This window comes from Nannobrachium achirus (genome assembly GCF_963921795.1).
Source record: "Nannobrachium achirus genome assembly, chromosome: 14".
Classification (NCBI taxonomy): Eukaryota; Metazoa; Chordata; class Actinopteri; order Myctophiformes; family Myctophidae; genus Nannobrachium; species Nannobrachium achirus.
This window is the reverse complement of record NC_137821.1, coordinates 3,886,509-3,903,640: the sequence shown is the minus strand read 5'-3', so window position 1 is coordinate 3,903,640 and position 17,132 is coordinate 3,886,509. Positions and strand designations below refer to the sequence as shown.

General features: G+C 39.6%; 1 protein-coding gene across 1 annotated transcript; it reads left to right on the top strand.

Moving 5' to 3' along the window:
• Positions 1 to 4,448: 4,448 nt before the first annotated feature.
• Positions 4,449 to 6,008, top strand: LOC308298672 (zinc-binding protein A33-like; the record flags this gene model as incomplete). The annotated part of the gene is made up of 1 exon (XM_080742314.1): positions 4,449 to 6,008. One exon carries the CDS (start codon positions 4,449 to 4,451, stop codon positions 6,006 to 6,008), a length of 1,560 nt encoding a protein of 519 aa, XP_080598440.1.
• Between the last annotated feature and the right edge of the window lie 11,124 nt (positions 6,009 to 17,132).

Here is a 17,132-nt window from a genome sequence, read left to right as displayed (position 1 = left end):
GCACGTGCAGACACACACACACACACACACACACACACACACACACACACACACACACACACACACACACACACACACACACACACACACACACACACACACACACACACACACACACACACACACACACACACACTTCTCCATGAGTCACGTTTACCTGAATACACCTGACTCACCTGACCTGTTCTAAACCAATCAAAATGAGACTGCGTCGTCTTTTATAGACAGATAGGAACCGACTGCTGTGAGATCTACAGTACGGAGTGCTGTTAGCGTTCACTGCTGCAGTGAGATCTACAGTACAGAGAGCTGTTAGTGTTTACTGCTGCTGTGAGATCTACAGAGAGCTGTTAGCGTTCACTGCTCGTTACGGCCCTCGAACCACAGAAGCACTGCAGGTAAGACTTACAACAGGATTATATTTTCATTCAACCTGGCTCACATGTTGTTTAGATTGACTTATGGGTGGCTATAGCCTACTTAAAGGAGTAGTTCACCCCCAAAATGACTTGTATTCTCCTATTGATTATGCAATGGAGACTTGAGTTCAATAATATCTTTTAGTTTTTTGCTGCATTCCTAATACAATCATTTGATTACAATATTTTCACCCCCATTGATTCCGGATGGGGCCCCAAATGCATTTGGGTCCCCATCCATTTACTATTATAAATGTTTTTTTTTTTGTCTTAGGAATGTGACAAAAAACAAACAACAAATATTATTGAACTCAAGCGTCCATGGTGTGAGTAATCAATAGAAAAATGTAACATTGGGGGATGAACTCCCTTTAAGAATGTGTTAGAATGATTCTAGTGACTCATAAAGTGTGAGGATGACGTGTACATTCAGTGCTGTAAAGTAACTAAGTACATTTACTTATGTACTGTACTGAAGTACAATCTTGAAGTACTTTTACTTTACTGGAGTATTTCACATTTTCAGTACTTTTGCTTTTATCTCAGATCCAAATAATGTACTTTTACTTGTAACAGATTATTTCTATATTGCAACATTGATACATTTACTTGGGTAAAACATTTGAGTACCTTTCCCTCCACTGTGCTCATTAATATGTTGCACAAGACTTGTGGTACGGTGGTAACTGTACTTACTGTACTTACTGTACAGGTGAGGAGATTGCTATGGTAAAATGTATTAATATCTGCCTTGATTCCCTGAAAATGTCAAAACACACTTTGAATTCATTGTAGGAGAAAAGCTTTGTGTACCTTTTTATGAAAGACAACGCATTAATGGAGTGTGTGAGATGTGGTCAGACAATGAGACCATTAACATCGAGAGTGTGTGAGTGAGCACAGTGGAAATGGTGCGCGAAAATATTTAAAATAATTATAATAATAATAATAATCCCTCCATCCACAGTGTGGGGGTCCACGATCACCGTCAGACCTCCAACATAACGTTCTTTTTTTCTTAAAAAAGAAAAAAAAAAACTTCTTGACACCCTATGAACTACTATTGTGTATTGTAGGCTACTCATGTCAAAAAGCAATAAAGAAATTATATAAAAAAAAAAAAAAAAGACCTCCAACATAACATTTTCTCATCTCTGATCAAAGATAAGACCTCGTTGTGACTGCATTCCTTTAAACGCTGTCATCCCTTCATTATCTAATCACTCATCATGTGTGTGCGTCGGTTTTGACTCTCAAGTGCATTTGTTGGCAGACCTTACTGCAGGCACGTGCACACATAGACATCAAAGGGGGCTTGAGCCCCTGCCCTTTTATCCATCTGTAAAAAGTGTCCTCTCCAGACCATGAATGCAGTTTTTACTATGGTGAAAGAAATCCAAATGCCCCCTCTTTTCCATGCCATACCTGAAGGCAGCGTTCAAGAGAATTGCCTTGTCCAAACTCTCCTAAACTTGAATGCAGCATCTTATGTTGAAAAAACTGCCCTCTCTGTGTAGAAATCAAGCCTTGAAAATAGCCGACCTCCAAGCTCACAACGCGTCGCAGCGCGACGCGTTGTGAGCTTGGAGGTCGACTATTTTCGATATTTTCACCAAAAGGCCCTTTTAGAAATGCAAGCCCCTGCCTCTCTAACATTCTCTGCACGTCCCTGCCTTACTTGACACCCACACCCACTCACCCACCACGCTGTCAGCTGGCATAGCAGCCTATAGGGTGCCTGGAACCACCACACTGTCAGCTGGCATAGCAGCCTATAGGGTGCCCGGAACCGCCACGCTGGCAGCCCGGCCCGTATCTTTTCATCTTAGTGGAAACCACAACTATTCAACTAAGCTACCTTGCCAAACATCAAACTAGTTTAGCTGGTATAGAACTTGATCTCCCTGCTCACCTCATATGTCCTCTGAAAAGCCAGTCTGTATAATAATCATAATAATGCAACCTATAAAAACGTGACCTTTGCAGCTAATTATTCCTTTGGCATAAATATGTAACCTGTGATGGAAACACTGTCTGGACTGATGAGACCCAACTAGTGAATCCCCAAACACAGAATAGACTTGGACCATGCTGCATTAATGCCACCTGCCAGTATGCCCTTACTGTATATAATAATTAACTTTATCTGTAAGGCAATATTATAAGCATAGCTAGGAGCGGGCTATAGACCATTAAGTGCAGCTAAAGCAAAGTAGAGTTCTCAAATTCTGCCCGAACCCGACCATACCCGAACCCAACCGACATACAGTAGGGTAGGGTAGGGCCTAAAATGTATGCTAACTAGTAGGGCCGGGTAGGGCCTAGGGCCTGCAGTTAGGGCCCGGACCTTAATTTCCAGGCCTCTTTGAGAACTCTAAAGCAAAGCATAACCTTGTAAACCAACCCCCTTCCGGAAATCGCATTTGCAATTTCCGTAAATGGGTGTGGTTTACGAGGCTAGCTAAAACAAGTGTTGTGTGCTTAAATCTCCTACCAGTCAGTACTAGTGAATAGACTTGGACCAAGTAAGCAATTTACCCCGAGTGAGAGGACATTATGCTCTCATAATGTCCGCAGTGAGGGTGTTATCGGACGAGGCGCAGCCGAGTCCGATAACACCATCACTCAGGACATTATGAGAGCATAATGTCCGACCCCGAGTGGTAAATAGCTTTTCTACCACTTTTTCCCGTATACATGAAAGAAAACACATAGTTGTAACTTGCAAGGATCTTAAGTTACAATCATTATTGCCTATAAAACTTCCGCGAGACAGCAGATAGTTCCACAAACAACATCTTCTACTCACCAACAGATGGCGCCAACTCCATACTAATCCATGCGTCTAGCTTACAGCTAAGCTAACGTCAGTTAGAAGTACCGTTCCGGCCGTAAATAGAGGCTGTTCGCTTCCAGAAAGGCATAGGTTCAGAGAAAAGGGGCTTTAAAGTTGGCGGATTGCATTGGATCCAAATAAATCGGCGACTATAGCATGCACGTTAGTAAACATAGGACCGTTGCCACCGTCATTTGTTGGTTGGGGGAAAGGACCTCCTGAAGTCCCCGGATGTACACTGAGGCGCATTGATCTCGGACACACAACTTTGCGGCAGTTGTCCTCTCATAACCTCCGGAATTTAGCCAATCAGAATCCAGTATTTGAACACGTGACTCGAAAAAGTGGTAGAAGCTGCATTTAATGCCAGTTGTTGCCACTATAGACTGTTTACCTGCAGACCCCTCCCCTGTAGAGGGCGCCGCCGAGCGAGCTTGTAGATCTGCATGAATCACAAATGTTTTTAATGTATTTGTGGTTAAGCTGATCATTGGTTGCAGAAAAACTATTGGTTTAAAATGTGTGACACTTTGTCACATTAGGAGTCCACTATACATTCATTTGTATGCTTTTTTTTGTTTTTGTGTTTTTTGAGTGTGCAAATCAAGTGAGTTTGGTGTCCCTGTGAGTCCCCTGCGTCAGTGTTTACGTCATCCAATGGGAAAAGCCCTGAAAAAAACACATGGTGACGTCACCAACAGCAAGGGTGACCTGATGAAAAAGGCACAGGTTGGCACCTCAACAGAGTGCCATCCTGCCCGCCCACAAACATACAGACAGCACCCAACAGCACCCATCGCAGTCCTTGCACGCTCTGCTGGTGCACACGTAGGTCATATATTATGGCCACGAGTGCACAAGGCGCAAGTTGGTGCACTCAATACTATTTATTTTTCCTCCGACATACGGAACAATAAAATATGGACACCAGGTTGAAAGTGGTTCAGTATTAATATAACAGAGGACATGGTTCATGAACAATATTCCTTCTGTCTCAGCCAACTGTGGAAATAGCTGATTTACATTGTGTTGTGAAGCATTATGAGCTTGTAGATCTGCTATTTTCACCTTTTTCAGAAAATGTCGCCTATAACGGAATTCCCAAAATAGGCAAACCAGCTTGAGGTGGTTCAGTATTGCTACTACAATGTTTGTTAATAAACATTGTTCCTTCTTCTCTTCCAGGGATCAACATGGAGGCTACAGACATCATCACACAGAACAAGACAAAACTTCAACACATTCTAATGCCAAACATTCACTTTGCCCGTGAGTGTGTTTTTGAAGAAAAGCTAGTGACGGGCCGTGAGTACGCCGACCTGAAAAGCATCTCTCCGCCATCCAAGGCAGCCTCTGAACTTGTGGACAAAATGATCTTCAAGGGTGAAACAACGTGCGTCTCGTTCCTGCGTCTGCTACAAGACACAAAACTAACAGAGGAGTTTCCTGCTCTGAAGACAATGCCATGGTACAACCCTCCATCCACACAGTCATCTGAGGAGGAAGTCAAGGTGTTGAGTTGTGAACATCCAGAGAAGGATAAAGGTTTCTGTGAGGAGGAACAGAGAGCTGTGTGTCGTATCTGTGACTCCTCTCACCACCCTGGTCACAAGCTGCTTCCTATAGAACAAGCAGTCAACAACCTGAAGGACCAACTGAAGTCTGACCTCAGGACTCTAAGGGACAAGAAGACCAAATACAAACACTTTAAAACTAGACACAATAATGAAGTGGTTCCACACAACAAGAAGCAGGTTTTGGGCGCAGAGAAGATGATCCGAGCAGAGTTTAAAAAACTCCACCAGATCCTGACAGACGAAGAGGAGGCCAGACTGGCAGCTCTGAGGGAGGAAGAGGAGCAGAAGGAGGAGATCATTCAGATCATCCAGGAGCAGATCTCCTCTCTCTCAGACAGCATCTCTGCTGTAGAACGAGAGCTGCAGAAACACAGCGTGTCATTTCTCAGCAGTTATAAACACACTCAGACCAGCGCCAGAGTCCAGTGTACGCTGTCAGATCCACAGCTGGACTCTGGAGCTCTGATAGACGTGGCCAAACACCTGGGAAACCTGACCTCCACAGTCTGGGAGAAGATGAAGGAGAAGGTCACGTTCACTCCTGTCATTCTGGACCCAAACACAGCAGCCAAGTCCCTCTGTCTGTCTGAAGACCTGACCAGTGTGAGAAAGCTAGACACAAAGCAGCAGCTTCCTGACAACCCAGAGAGGTTCACTGATGCTGCTGAGGTTCTGGGTTCAGAGGGTTACAGTTCAGGAAAACACAGCTGGGAAGTGCTGGTTGGAGACCATCCTAGCTGGAATATAGGTGTGGCTAAAGAATCTGTTGACAGGAAGGGAAAGAAACTTGCCTCACCAGAATATGGAATCTGGTGTTTATGGCAGAAGGATGGTCGCTATACTAATGGGTGTGGTAAAACCATCCCACTGCAGAGGAACCCTGAGAGGATCAGAGTCCAGCTGGACTATGACAGGGGGGAGGTGTCCTTCTACGACCCTGAAGACATGACTCACATCTACACTCATAAAGACACTTTCACTGACAAACTCTACCCCTATTTCTCTATTGGAAAGGCTGGTGATGCTGAAACCACTGATATCAAAATCTGTCCAGTAGAGACGCGTCTCTCTGGGATGTTATCAGGCACAGACTGTTGGGAGGTCAGGGGGTCAGATGGAAACAACAAGGGCACCCAAACAAACACAACAACTGTGAAGAAATGTAGTCTGATGTGAAATCAATCAACAACATGCATCTTCTCCCAGCAGACATTTTGACAGGTGAACCCAGCTGAAGTTAAAGGAGCATTCCAGACATTTTCAACCCTCTCTTCATACAGTCTGTCCTCATTCATTATATGATGAGATGACTCAGCAACTGTCCATGCTGACATGCACGTAGGGACACACCTGTGTGTGTGTGTGTGCGTGTGCGTGTGCGTGTGTGTGTGTGTGTGTGTGTGTGTGTGCGTGCGTGTGTGTGTGTGTGTGTGTCCTGTTGAACCCTGATATGTGTGGACTAATCATCAAACTCTCTTTGATTTGACATGGAAGAATGTTTATTTTATACTGTTATATTGTTGTTGTCGGGCAGAAACCTCACGTGTCCATATTTACACCTTTAACATTGTTTCATTAATGCTCTACTTCAGGGGTCTTCAACAGGGGGTCCGGGACCCCTAGGGGGTCCTCAGAGACAGAGTTACTACAGGGGTCCTCCAAATCTTTGTGTGCTAGAAACCTTTTTTTCTCCTTTTTATATTAACCATTTGAACCCTAGTGTCGATATTCTGAGAACTTTAGCCAAAACACAGAGCGAGGCGTTGTGAGCTTGTAGATCGGCTATTTTCGGCAAAGAGCTTTGGTGTAGAGGGGAAAAAGAGCAGACTAAGTACAGAGTGAAAGGTCAAGTTTTATTATATAAGTATTGATGGTTCAAGTGGTTAAATATCTGAAAACACAAATTGACATGAATCCAAAATACACCGACGATTGTGCTGTCAAACAATGAAACTATATGGAATCTATGAACAGGTTGTGGGGGTCCCTGCTTCATCTCTCTCTCAACTAAAGGGTCCTTGGCCTGAAAACGTTGAAGACCCCTGCTCTACTTCCTCACATGCTGCACTGTAACACAAGAGTAGCGGAAATAGCAGATCTACAAGCTCACAACGCGTCGCATCGCGGCGCGTTGTGAGCTTGTAGATCGGCTATTTTCGTTATTTCTGAAAAATGTTTTGGAGTTAAAGTTGAATTGGTTAAGTGTGTCAGACTTGAACCAATGAAAAGAATCAACCAGATCTCCACTAGACTAATTAATTCATAACCACATTGGATCCATTTGAAGCCTTTATTTTCCCCTTCTCCTGAAAAGCAACGGTTTTGGACATACAAGGTTTCCACCTGACACTGATGATGTGTTCTATGACTGTATAAGATATTAATGTCCTCCATCATTCTATATGTACTGTAGACCAGGGGTCCTCAACGTTTTTCAGGCCAAGGACCCCTAAGCTGAGAGAGAGAGATGAAGCAGGGACCCCCCACTATATGCTGTATACTAATGTATATAATATTGTTTTGCTGATTAAACTTTGACATAGATTTCATGGATAGTTTCATATAGACTTGTTTGACAGCACTGTCACGTTGTATTCGTGTTAAGCAGTATTTTCAGACATCCAACCTTTTAAACCGTCAATACTTGGTAAACTTTCACTGTTTACTTAGTCTGCTCTCGTTTTCACCTCTACACCAAACCTCTTTGCCGAAAATAGACGATCTACAAGCTCACAACGCCTTGCAGCGCGAGGCGTTGTGAGCTTGTAGATCGGCTATTTTTAGCTAAAGTTATCCTCTGAATAGGGATGCTAGGGTTAATGTAAAAAAGAAAAAAAGAAAAAAGGTTCCTATCACACCAAAGATTTGGTGGCCCCCCTGTAGTAACTCTGAGGACCCCCTAGGGGTCCCGGACCCCCTGTTGAAGACCCCTGCTGTAGATCAATGATATGTTATGACTGTAAGATATGAATGTTTATCATTATTATATACTGTAGATCAATGATCAGCTTTGTGTTTATGATTGAAATATTGATCTGGAATGGAACTCGTTGTGTAAGGATTGTTGGTGAGGATGTTGAATACTTGAACAGCCTTAAATGACACAAATTATGATTTAATGTTGATGTTTTTACATACAGTACATGCCTTACAAACTATAAACATTTAATGTGTATTTTTACAAACATACCTGACAACCAAGATGACACAAATAATGATGTTATAGTTACCATGGCCCTCCCACAAGCCTTGAAGGAGAGCAAATCCCTAGCCTCCTTCAAAATCGGTATGAAAAGTCACCTTCAGGCAGCTGCTACCCGTGACTTGTAAATAGACTAAGCCCCCATAATCCCCCCACCCCTTTTTTTCTGCCTTTGTATTTGATGTTATGCTTTTTTCTGCTTTTGAAATTGATATTATCCTAGATGAAGTACTATGTTCTATCCGTCTGTCTTTCAATGTTATATGAGATACTTAAAGGGTGGTTCCTGTGGAAATAAGCCTCGACTTTCTAGGATCTCCTTTTAGTTGACCGTTGATGTGTATCAGTGATTTGTACTGTCATGAAACTGTAATTCTTTCTATTGCAAACTTCTAATACATTCTTCAATCAATCAATCAATCAATCAATGGTAACATGCTATTGCTGTATAATTGTATTGTTACCGTGGTAACATGATATTGATGTATAATTGTATCATAATTGTTGTCATTTGAACACTGGGAGAATACAGTGTGGACATTTGATTTCATGTTTTATTATTTTATTAAACGTTTAATGATTTCCACGTGTTTCTGTTCTGCTGTGCTGTCAGTGTGAGGTCATAGATCATATTTAATACAGTTTAGTTTGTGTATCATTTATAATATCATTACATTTATTTTATAATATCATTTAATTTAATTTATAATATCATTTAATTTAATTTCACTGGCTACACCTTTGACCCAGTGACATAACCTATAAGAAAGAGTATATTTACTCAACTACTTTACTTAAAAGAGTAGTACTTAAAAATGTCTTTTTTTCTATTGATTACTCACGCCATGGAGAATTGAATTCATCGATATTGTTTGGTATCTGTCACATAAGACAAAAAAATCGATTATAGTAAATTTACCCCCATCGGTTCCGGATGGTATCTGGAATCAATTGGGGCAAATTTACTACATATGTTTTTGTCTTAGGAATGCAAAAAAATATTATTGAACTCAATTATTGAACTGGCGTGAGTAATCAATAGAAAAAAAAAAAAAGTAATTTTGTGGGTGAACTACTCCTTTAAACATTAATACTTCTACTCCACTACATCTCAGAGGTACAGTAATAAATAGTGTACTTCTTTTTTTTTTAAGGTATTAAAGGTAAGGTAAACTTTATTGTCCACAAGGGAAATGTTGCTTTGGCTTTTGTTAGGATAAATTATGATACATAATTATGTTATTGGTGTATGAGTCTCATATGACCATATAAAGGCATAATATGAACTGAACGTACAATATATAAGAGACCACATTTTGGTCGGATACTGTAGGTTCAGGCTAAACTGATTACAGGTCATAGTAACTTTGGTTGCCCTGGCTACGAAATCATGATATACTGTATGTCTGTGGAAAATTACCAACATACGTGTCCCTTTCTTCCTGTTACTTCCTTGTTTGCTGGCCAAAGCGCTCCGACACGCTTTAAAAGAACCAGCCAAAGCTGGAATCCTACATTTCTGTATTTTCAGACAAAGGTTTTTATTTGGACAACAGTGTTATCTGAGTTTTGGATTAATGTGGAACCTGCGTGGACATCCGGGAGCAGCGGACCGTGTTGGACCATCGGACACAAGAGGTTGGATACTCCCCCGGTCCCTGTCTGCACCTGGATCTCTACGCCTGGCAAATTCCTAAGTTGATTAAGATAAGTACATATTTACTTAGTCCCCGTAACGTGTCGTGTCGTTGAATTTTGAATTAACGATGTTAATGTGATGATAATTAATTGAATATGAATGATGTTCTCCCTCTGTCTGGAGGAGTCTAATAATGTTTTGGTTTGACACGCATCGTAAATTAACCCTTATCTACTAGATTCAGAATGGTCGTACTCGTAAATTTCTTTGTTTCATCTTACAAAGTTTCAGGGAAGTGTGTACAAACTCCCTATTCTATTTTTTTGATCTATTTCTCTGGTCTCTGCCTCTCATTGACATGAGGAGAGACAAATATTTTCAGACTTTTAACTTTTTCGGTACAGTCATGTCGTTGTCTTTTGTCTGGACCCTATGAATGGTCATTATATGTTTGGCTTATAACCTAGGGCAAGTACTTCTAGTCGGCCTGAATTTAACGAGTACTTCTAGTCAGTTGCGGTTATAGCTTTTAACTGTTATGTCTGGACCCTATGAAGGGTCAGTATTTGTCAGTTTGTTACTGTTATGTTCACTGTACCGATAATACTGTGTTTATTTAGGTCTCTCACTTTCATGGCTTGGCCCAGCCATCGGAAATTGAGAAACAATATTTTTATCTTTGACTATGTTACTGACCAGTTCTGTTTTCTGTAATATTAAGTACTTTTAAGACGTTTTAAAATGTCTCTGAGAAATTAAAGTTAAGATTTAAGACTAAGAATAACTAACTCAAATTATTGATGCCTAAATTAATTTAAACTGTTGTAACTTTAAGATTTTAGAGCCCTCCATAGGATTATGGTCGTTTACAGTATTGATAATTCCTGTTTACTCTTATCTGTCCCTCACTCCCTCGCTGTAGTCGACACAGGTGGGGGAGTCAGGAACTAGCCTAAATTCATTTAAACTGTTGTAACGTTAAGATTTAAAACCTGCTAGAGGCTTCTGGCTGTGTATTATACTATAATTTCATTTATTTGATGACTTTTCTGTGAGAATGAATTTACCGTACTGTATGTGTGTGCGAGCAGAAGATTTGCGTGTGGGTGCTGCTTCAGTAAACCCCCCCCTCTCTGACTCCCATCTCTGTGAGCATGAGTGCGTGTGCGTGCGTGCGTGCACTTGTGTGTGTGTTCCAATACTCTATGTGTGAGTGCGGGCATGCGCCTGTGTGTGCGTAAATGTCGCTTTAACCCCTTATCTGTTCCACTCCCTCTCCATCACTCTTGTGTGAGTGTGTGCGTGAGCGTGCATGTGACTATGATTCATGCCTGTTGAGGTGTGTGCGTATGTGTGCCTGTGTGCCTGGGAGACATCTGCAGCCTTCAAGGTCAGATGGTCTGTGTGTGAGAGAATTGTTTTGGGAACAAGTGTCTCTGTCTCTTCCATTTTCAACAACATTCTGACTGTTTACTGTCTATGGTATTTTGTTTAAGTTCTATCCTGTCTTGTTATGAATACATTTTAGAAAAACTCCATTACCCATAAATCTCTTGTTTTCGAACTTCCTGTTCCCTGGTTACCATAACAACCTTTAAATTCCATTGCTGGGAAGGACAAAATCACTTCCCCTTCTTTTCGCCTTGGGCGTATTACTGGTACTAGACACAGTGTCTAGCAACTCTCCCCATTCCCGACTGGTACTGTATAGTGCTCTTTTCATTGATTTAAATAATTTAAATTATTTTATTTAACTTTTACAACTTGTTGTAAAAAAGGGGGGAGTAAGGATTAATTTGATTTTAAATTTGATTTGATTTTAATTTATTTAATTTGGTTTTTCATTGATTTAAGATTTATTTGAAACTTAATTTGAAATATTTCTGTTTACATGGGCTGACGGTGAGAGAGGAGGACCGCAGTGTGGGGAAGGAGGAATCGGGTCAACTGAAGACAACCACGACTGAGATGGGGCAGACGAACCACAACCTAAGGCCAGGCCAGGCCAGCAGTGCATGCCAAATCAACCGCAGTGGCACGATGTAAAAATCGTGCCTTGTCGGTGAGTTATGTTGCACTGTTGTTGAAGCCATGTGTAGTACAAACACTATCATGATGAACTAAATTGTTTTGGAAACAGTAAACTGGCCAAGTCCTCTGCCCCGTATAGGAACTACCTGAGAAGAGACCCAGAAGCAACCCCACATCAACTGCATCCTGCGTCCTCCTCCCTCACGTCTCTACAATGCCCCACCACGTCGTCATCATCATCATCACCATCATCATCATCATCATCATCATCATCATCATCATCATCGCCATCATCATCCGATCACTGGACTTATGGACCTTTTTTTTAATTCATCTTTTATTACAGGTTTTCATTTTTCATTCTTTATTTTTATCTGTTTATTCAATTTTAATTCTGTCTTCATTCATCTGTAAAAAACGATGAAATATTTTTATTTGGTGTCATATTTCTTTAACTTTAAGGATTTATTACAGTTCCCTTTAAAAAAATATATTACAGTCCTTTTTGAAAATTTGAATTTCTAAATATTATTAAAGTCTTCATATTGTTATTATTATTATTACCCTGATAAAATGTTTAATATGGAGGTCATATGAACCTCATACAAATATGAAAAGGATAGATTGTTAGGATAAATTATGATACATAATTATGTTATTGGTGTATGAGTCTCATATGACCATATAAAGGCATAATATGAACTGAACGTACAGTATATAAGAGACCACATTTTGGTCGGATACTGTAGGTTCAGGCTAAACTGATTACAGGTCATAGTAACTTTGGTTGCCCTGGCTACGAAATCATGATATACTGTATGTCTGTGGAAAATTACCAACATACGTGTCCCTTTCTTCCTGTTACTTCCTTGTTTTGATTTGGGAACAAATGAATGAGTCCCACGACTTCTTACTGTCATAACTGTACTCTTTATATACATGTTAAACTTCCATTTTGAGAGAGAGAATGCTCGACCTGCCACTAGTGGTGGGGAGAGATTTAGAACGCTGCCACCAGGATGGTATGCTCACTGTCTGTCTTCTTTGTCTGTCTCTCCTCAATACAGCAATCTAAGATCAGTCCTTTGGCTCGTCTCTTCTTATTTTAACTATGGATTTAGAGATCCATAATTTATTTATTAGCTTTCACCCTGCTGCAGCCACACATAAAACATCAATGACAAAAGACATAATAGAAATACATACAGAGGGGACACAACATTACACAGTGCACAACATGGTAGTTGATCTAATCTCACTATCAATGCTGTTTCAGAGCCTCGTTCAACATTTGAGTTGATGCTGGTACAAAGTATTTTTTAAACCTAACATAGTTCCATGTAGGCTCACTATAACTTCTGCCAGAGGGCAGGAGTACACATTCTCCATGTAAAACATGGGTAGCATCGCTAACTATTCTTTGAGCCTGTCTTAGTGTGGTCTGCTCATAAATGGACTGCAGAGAGGGGAGCTGTCTTGCTCCTATGATCTTCCCTGCAGTCTGAACCAATCTGAGCAGTTTGGACCTCAGTTGCACTGAGAGATTACCAAACCAAACTGTGATGCCAAATCTGACCAGGCTTTCCAAAACCTACAATTATTTTAAAAGTTTAGTCACAAGATATGTACTTTGTAGAGATAGTTTATTACAAATCTAAAACCGTATTTTATAATGTGGTTATTGTCACATTGTGAGCTTGAAAATAGATAGTCAGTTTTGTAAAATGTCTGAAAGTACTTTTATTTTTGGTGTTTTTTAAGTATAGTCTGTTTTGTGATAGCAATGTTTTTGTACTTTCACACAAGTAAGTAAGGTTGTGAATACAGTACTTTAACTTGTAACAGAGTATTTCTATATTGTGATATTTCTATTCAGAATGCTTAATTAATAATCCTTCTTCTTACACCACTGATAAGAATTAGCAATCAGCAGAAAATCTCCCCAGCTGAAGAATCTGTAGAATTATATGATAAATATGATGTAATTTAATACAAATAAACCTCATAGTGTTACAGCAAATATAGTCAGTTATAGAATTATGTGATAAATATAATGTAATTTAATCTAAATAAACCCCATAGTGTTAAGGTATAAACACTTCTAGAATTCTGTTATCAATCAATGTGGGGTCTATTTGATTGATTACTTTATTAGCAGTTCACATAGGAAAAGTACAGTACAGTTCAGATACAAGGTCTACTATAGCCCCTTTTCCACTGGCCCAACACCACACCACCCCACACCACACCGCCCACTTGTGACAGGTTTTCCACTACAAGGACCTGGGTAGAGTGGTGTGAAAGTGGTACTAAACGTGGTACTAAAAAGTATCCAATCTAGAGTAGGTCTGAGCTAGGCCAAACAGGGTCAAACACTTCATAATGACTGATCACTCACTGACTTCCATTTAGACCACCAGGATATAGTTGTAATACATGATAATAGATTCTATTGTGTTATAACCACTATTATAATCTATTATAGTGTTATAATTATCATAGTGATACATTAATCCATTATAGTGTATTATAATTTAGGATAGTTGTAATACACATTTATATTGTATTATAATCACAGTTATAATCCATTATAGTGTATTATAATTTAGGATAGTTGTAATACAAATTTATTATTTGTATTACAACTATCCTAAATTATAATACACTATAATGGATTATTATTAATCACAGTTAAAAGGGTCAATTTGTTTCTTACCGGTAGGGATACTTTTGTGTAATGGAACATGTAGATATTTTTATGTGGTGCGGTGTGGTACATTGGAGTCCTTTGTGCTCAATTCATTGAGCACTGTGGTATAAAATTCATTTGAGGGTCTGTGGTCTAATAAGTATCATTTCAGGATTCCTCCCCTAAATTGAAATAAACCAAGCAGATCATCCATAAATAAATATTTCATTAAAGTATCAAGAGTAGTTTTACTTAAATAGCAGCCCTGCATTTATACTCTGCAGTATGACAGTGTCTTACCGACTAGAAGTGATCTACAAACTAACAACATCAGTCAGTGAGTTTGTAGATCACTTCTTAACCCTGCAAGGCCCAGTCCCACTGAGCAATAGTCGGATATTACACGACTAGTTATTTTTTAGCCATCATTTCAACCAGCTAGAATCCGGTTATATTCACACCGAAAATATACTTTGCAATTTATTCCATAATTCGATAACTATTTATTAAAAAAACAACAGTAGGGTGCTTAACTGATCTCCTAATATTGGACTAACATAATTATAATATCCGTTGATCATTATTAAGTATAGTTTAGATCTAGCCGAGATTTAGCCGACTAAGTATAGTCGGCGTATCTACGTTTATATTTAGACAGAATTTAGACAATTGAAGTTAATCCCTGTTTTAATAAATATTTATTTAAAAAACAACTGCACATTGCAGAACTGATAGCCAAATATTGGTGTAAAATTATTTTAATAGCCATTCATCACTATAAGGATTACGTCTGGACGGTCTGGGTGTAGTCGTTTTAAATACAGCATTTCAACGACTATCTTTAGACTATGTAAAGGTTATCCTTGGTACTAAGGCGCGGTAAGCCGGTAGAGTGTTAATTAATTACCGTGATTGTGCCCACTGAGCAATAGTCGGATATTACACGACTAGTTATTTTTTAGCCATCATTTCAACCAGCTAGAATCCGGTTATATTCACACCGAAAATATACTTTGCAATTTATTCCATAATTCGATAACTATTTATTAAAAAAACAACAGTAAGGTGCTTAACTGATCTCCTAATATTGGACTAACATAATTATAATATCCGTTGATCATTATTAAGTATAGTTTAGATCTAGCCGAGATTTAGCCGACTAAGTATAGTCGGCGTATATCTACGTTTATATTTAGACAGCATTTAGACAATTGAAGTTAATCCCTGTTTTAATAAATATTTATTTAAAAAGCAACTGCACGTTGCAGAACTGATAGCCAAATATTGGTGTAAAATAGCCATTCATCACTATAAGGTACACGTCTGGACGGTCTGGGTGTAGTCGTTTTAAATACAGCATTTCAACGACTATCTTTAGACCATGTAAAAGTTATCCTTGGTACTAAGGCGCGGTAAGCCGGTAGAGTGTTAATTAATTACCGTGATTGTGTAGTCACTCACTGTAAAGTGGAAATACGTCCAGACAGCATGCTACTCTGAATTACATTTCTGACAGCAACACACACAGTCAAACACAGCCGCGGCGCCGCAGCGGCCACACACACACACACACACACACACACACACACACACACACACACACACACACACACACACACACACACACACACACACACACACACACATGCTAAGGCTGTTAGGTCCTAGGTGCTAAACTGCAGCATCACTAGTAGCTCCTTTAAACAAAATAATTGTAATCGCTATAGGCTTATTAGGCGCCCAATACATTTAGTTTCCTCAACAATGTGCACTACCCTAAAATGAACACAGGTGGGCAATGTCACCTTTTAATACGGCCAGAGAGTCTATACTATCATATCAGCATTGATGGCCGAGTGGATAGCGTCGCTGACTTGAGTGCCAGAGATTACTGGATCGAATCTCACCATCGCCCTACTTTTCACTACTTTCGACGGCCGCTAACGGCGAAATGTAGACTTTTTCTATCCGACTAATAGTGGTCTAGTGTAGCAACCCGTGTAAATATAGCCGACTAAACAACTAGCAAAAAATTGCAAATCTAGACCTTTAGAACACTGATTTTCAACGCGTGGTGTAGAAGATAAAAACACCACTATTAGGCAACTAATAAACCTCAAAATGCTCAGTGGGGTGTTGCTTTTTGGCAACGTTTTTTAAATCATTTTTTTAAAAATGTTATAATTAGTTTTCCTGTTATTTTTTCACATTAACATCACCATTAAATCCTATTGTTTAGTATTACAATGCCATTGGCCACGATATAAATACCCCCCACAGAGACTGACATTCACACCTCCCAGAGAAGTTGAAATTCCAGCGTCTGGACGAACAACATCTCACTTTTTAACTGAAGCTATTCCTCACTAAAACATAAGTAAAATGCCTGTAATATTTTTTTCGTGATCATTAGAATGTCTAGAACACGTGTATATGTTAATATTGTGAAAAATATCCCCAATATGCAAATTAGAGCATGATTTATGATTTATGGCTATAAAACCTTACAAAACATTACATTTTCCTGTGATTAGGACTCCTACAACACCATCTGATTTTTTTTCTTTTTTTTTTTTGGCCAGTAGAAATTAATTCGGGCCTTGCAGGGTAAACCTGCCGTCTCTGAGAGAAGCGGAAAGACTGCTTTCTATTTCCTGTTCAGTGAGCACATCCTGTCTAGAGCCCGCCTACTGTATCCGCTCATTTCCACCACGCAATTACATAAACAAACACCATCCT